Raw genomic sequence first — 5,000 nt, forward strand, 5'->3', positions numbered from 1 at the left:
AGTGTTCCATTAGCCTGACTATTGCCACTTAATAATAAAATGTATAAAATTCTCTTATTCTCTTGTAGACAAACTAAAGCACACAAATTAAAATGGCAGCACTTATTGGGAAACGAGTTGGAATAAGAGAGACGGGGACCACCGTTACAGTGCCAGAGAACTCGAAGGCCAAACTGATGTACTACCTCGACTGCGTGGCAAGTGTTCTTCAGCTTGACAATCCTAATTTGAACAGGCTGAAGGACTATCAACGTTACTATTCCCTTAGCGAAGTAGAAATCGACGCCTTGTTGACACTGGTACTACTTCTCAGCCCGGATGAGCTGATTGGAAAAGTATTCTTCCACAGCGAAGACTGTGGCGGCAGCAGCAACAAATTCTTTGAATTGAGTGCCGTTACTCACATGTTAGCTGTGGCAGATAACGTTCTGATTGGAGGAGAAAGGAAGAGAGTTGCGAAAATCATGTTTTTTCAGAGAAGCTGGATGGAAAGTAACTACTTTTCACCCATGAGGTCATTTGAGGGTCGTCTGCAAAGACTGGCACGTGGTCTACCAGGCAGAGCTCCGTCTCCCCCGAGACTGCGAACTCCACCAAAACCGTACTCTCCTCCACCAAGACCGTACTCTCCTCCACCTTCATGTGCTTGTAATATATTGTAGGACCACTAATTTGATATCTTTCAGACAGACGTTCCCGGGTGTTGTGGCTGTCCTCTGTGAGTGTGTTCTTTCCAGCAGAAGTGGCCGGCTTGGCAGTGATGTCTCTAAAAAGGCTTAGGGTGTATGAGGCCACCTAAGCAAAAACAGCCGTAAGTCAAAAAGGGACTTTGCCAAGTGCTGAGACATGTAGATGTAGATGTAGATGTAGATGAAGTCACAGCAGTTAAACTCGCACATATTGTTCTTGTTTCCCTGACGGGGATTTCTGACTTGTAAATTTGTTATTCTGTCAGTCCATAATTGGTAGATTCATAGCGATATTTTCAATTAATCAAAGCAGTTGACTGATGTCAGAAACAGTAGTCAAAGCAGAAACCATGTAATTCGTTCAATACGACTATTATTTGTACGAACACATAGAGCGGTTTTCAATTGAGTGTCGAAAGTAATTAGCGAATTACTTTGGTTTTGCATCTACTTCACTCAGTGATTGGTTCAAAGTTTTCGCACCACTATTTTAACCAATAAGAAGTGAAACCAAAACCAATTGTGGTTCGCGCGTGCACATTTTCCCGCCTTTTGTGTCGGCTACGTGTAATTATTTCGAGTTTTGATTGGTTTACTGGATTGTCTCCGTCCTTTTTGATTGGTTAAAGTAATTACTATGGTTTTGGTTTTACGACACTCATTTGAAAACCGCTCTATAAATTCGTAAATTGTTTTCGATATAACGTTTTAACAGCTTAAGCAATTACAATTGAAAACCCAGGCCAGAACGGAATGCATATTGTCACATTTTCACGTTAATATCCCGTATTTCATATATTCTAAGTTCAGGTTGTATTTTCTGTACTTTGTGATCAGGGCATAATTGCTTGATGACTGTATTTGCAAGCAATCGACGCAGATTCGTGTTTTTAGACAGCATCGTCAGACTGAATAACGATCTAGGTTGCATGTTCAGTGCATAATCAATTGATTATAATATTTTTGACGCAGTTATATGACAGAAAGCTCATACAGAGTCACGTGACCCGCCTCGAGTAAAACATTTTATACACAAGTTGGGTTTTTTTTATTTAATGAAAGCATTTAGTCGAAGTGATCAAGCGAGAATCAAGGGCTTTTCTGAAGTCAACAAAACATGTTTGTAGTTTTTACTAATGACAATAAACAGGGTGTAAACATGTATAAAAGTTTGTAAAGTGAGAACACTATTTGCTGAGACGTAATGAGATGTGAGCTAACAGAAAGGGATTTGTCACATATAGTTTACGCGCAGACATTTCTCTCCGCTCACTGCATTGTTGCGGTCATGGTATCTGATAGATAGCACGGCGTCAAACTCAGGGTTGATATGACAGCCATGGGGCATCGTCATGCCTGTAACGCTCTGGCAGAGAGTACTAAGGTACGACTACTGACCAGTTTCCTCTTTTTTTCAATTGTGCGTGTGCCCATTATACTCTTTTGCAGTTCTCCAGTGCATGCCATGTGGAAGACAATTAACAAGTACCCTGCGAAATCGCGCGGATTAGCCGACGAGGCCGTAGGCCGAGTTGGCTAAAATCAGGCGATATTCCACACGACTGCGTAGGATAATTGTTTTATTATTCAATACATTGATGACAAAGAACAATTTTCAACGTTTGTTGGTAAAAAAGAGCTGGAAAAACTACCAGTTTTCTCCGCAACACACAAAATTACGTATATCGCAGGATATACGTTGAGTACGTACGACGAATATTGAGCGCGCTATGACCATATTTGGACATTGTCACAATGTGTTGAATACTAATTAACAATTGGACCCGTGGCACTTGAGGGCGAAGGGTCTAATTGTTTTAGTATCACCCAAGTAGTCGGACAGAAAAGGCAATAATAAAGTTAGCAAATGCAAGTTAAAGAAATATTTATTTGGGAATAAAACGAAAGAAAGCGTCACGCTTTTCGCTACTCGAGGACTATTACTAATAGTCCTCTAGTAGCGTAGCCAATCAAAATGCAGCATTTGCATTAGTCCACTAGTTGGGTGATACTAATCATCATCATTAAAAACTGGATCATTGGATAATGTAATTCGAGAGTTTTGATTGGCTAAGCCATCATGGGTTATGAGCCATTATACCATGATTTACAAACACGGCAAGCATATGCGTGAGTTTTTGGGCCTTTTTGTTTTTATTGTAGTCTAGTTTTCTATATTTTGGGGGCGTTTTACGCGCCTCGTTGGCTATCTATTATCTCATATCCAACGCGCGCTCTTGGAATAATTGTTAATTATTCATCATTTAAATACTCGGGAAAGAAATCCTATTACTTTTTTTACGTCAGACCGCACAAAAATATAAACGCTTTGATCCTCTCTGATTTATTTAAATTTATCTTAAGGAACGGGTTTTTTTCCGTGAAAAAAGAGGTGTATTATGGGATTTGAGAAAGTGGAGAATCTTTACATTTTTTACGAAATGAAAACGTGACAAACAGGAAGACCTTAGATGACTCCGCGATTCTCGAAGTGTCATGCGGACTTTCCCATAAAAATGCCCTTGAAGCTCATCAAAATGGCGGTGAAAGAGTAGAGTGCTCCACTTGTAGGATACATAGTGTATTTAGTCTGGAAAATGTTCTGAAGAGCGTTTCGAATGATTTCACGGGTAAGTCGGCAGAAAGAATGCTTTTTAAATAAAATCTCTGACCTTTACTGTGTGAACACTAGTTTTCTCTCGTGTTTCTGCTACAGTCATTGTTATTTAAATGATGCCTTGATCATTTCTTAAATAACAAGGACCGGAGCCAGGTCATGTCTCGATGATTGGGGAGGGGAGAGGTGGGAATAATAGGGCTTTTTACAGCGATCTTTGCTGTCTGCGGAAGCTGTAAACAAAGATACATGCCAAATTCGAAGGAGATGGCGGTAAACACGCCCTCATGGAGTCAACTGTTCTCTGAGAGCTTTTCTGATTATTCGGGATATGTTACGAACTTGGAAGATGCTATCAAACTTATAAAGGGGTATGAAGTCAATACAACGAATTCATTTACCGTTACATGCCAGACTAGAGGTTTTAGAAAGTCTCCAATAGGTAAGATCTCTTTTTTTGTTTTTAATCAATGCAAGTTTATTTCCAAAAATGTTATTGTTATTGACCGTTTTTGGCAATTATGGTGACTAGGGATTGGGATGGGGCCATGGAATTTGTAACAAAGGAAATTATTGTCAATTCTTATTCACTTGCTACGATGGTAATGATGAATTAAATTAGCCACAGAATGAAGCTTTTTCAAGAACTTAGGAAATAATCACCCTTTCCTTCAAGCCCCTCCCTCCCACCCACCCCAGGTTTGGAAGCTGGGGCAAGGCATCTCCAACAAGACACCATTGAGATCCACCTAGGGTTGCAACAGACAAGAGGTATTTCCCAGTGGCCACTGGTCAGGTACCTGTATTCTAGGACATGTATATTCTAAAAAATGGAGCATTATTAAAATATTGAATAGCCATTTTTCTATTTTTTTAATACACTTCACTTGTCAAAAACAAACAGTTTTGGCTAAACAGGTCAGTTTTCACTCAATTTTACATTAACTGTCAGTGAATCATTTAGTAGTCAGTGCACAAAAATAATCACTTCCAATCACTGTAATCTAGTCTAACACTGTTTCAGTTGCTACAAAATTCCCCATTATTCCCACCTCTCCCCTCCCCAATCATCGAGACATGACCTGGTTTCGGTCCTTGTTATTTAAGAAATGATCAAGGCATCATTTAAATAACAATGACTGTAGCGGAAACACGAGGGAAAACTAGTGTTCACACAGTAAAGGTCAGAGATTTTATTTAAAAAGCATTCTTTCTGCCGACTTACCCGTGAAATCATTCAGAACATTTTCCAGACTAAATACATTATGTATCCTACAAGTGGAGCACTCTACTATTTCGCCGCCATTTTGATGAGCTTCAAGGGCATTTTTATGGGAAAGTCCGCATGGTAAGTACTCCTTTACATGAAATTAGTAGAACTCCACCAGCAAGAACCTCTTCATGAGCGAATGCGAATTAAAAGCCTGTTCAGTGATAGGATTGATTACTCTGCTCCAACAAAAGTACCCGCAGTGTTGTTTGTAAAAAATTAAAATACTTTTTGTCAAAGTTTTAAACACTTGCAAATGTTAAAAACAGACCTAACTGTAAACGATAGCAAAGTTTCGGTGTCACAGGTTATGGCAATTTTATTCCTGGCTCGTTGATAAATCAAGACTGCATGATTGCCATCTGCCAGATCTTTAATCGATCTTGGGACCAAAAAACAGAATACACAAAGAACTAGAGAAAGT

General features: G+C 39.4%; 2 protein-coding genes across 5 annotated transcripts in view; both read left to right on the forward strand.

Moving 5' to 3' along the window:
* Positions 1 to 1,736, forward strand: part of LOC138048862 (uncharacterized) — a 6,645-nt gene extending 4,909 nt beyond the window's left edge. For all 4 annotated transcript variants that reach the window (XM_068894974.1, XM_068894972.1, XM_068894973.1 and 1 more), the window contains exon 2: positions 69 to 1,736. In XM_068894974.1, coding sequence (XP_068751075.1) covers positions 93 to 662 — 570 coding nt within the window. In that variant the 5' untranslated portion in view covers positions 69 to 92 and the 3' untranslated portion in view covers positions 663 to 1,736. The remainder of the gene's footprint in view (positions 1 to 68) is intronic.
* A 2,784-nt stretch (positions 1,737 to 4,520) lies between these two features.
* The window catches only part of LOC138048863 (uncharacterized), a 5,312-nt gene continuing 4,832 nt past the window's right edge, over positions 4,521 to 5,000 (forward strand). Inside the window, exon 1 of the mRNA XM_068894976.1 lies at positions 4,521 to 4,654. The gene's annotated coding sequence lies outside the window, so the exon portion shown is untranslated. The remainder of the gene's footprint in view (positions 4,655 to 5,000) is intronic.

This window comes from Montipora capricornis, chromosome 5, assembly GCF_036669925.1.
Source record: "Montipora capricornis isolate CH-2021 chromosome 5, ASM3666992v2, whole genome shotgun sequence".
In the NCBI taxonomy this organism is placed as follows: Eukaryota; Metazoa; Cnidaria; class Anthozoa; order Scleractinia; family Acroporidae; genus Montipora; species Montipora capricornis.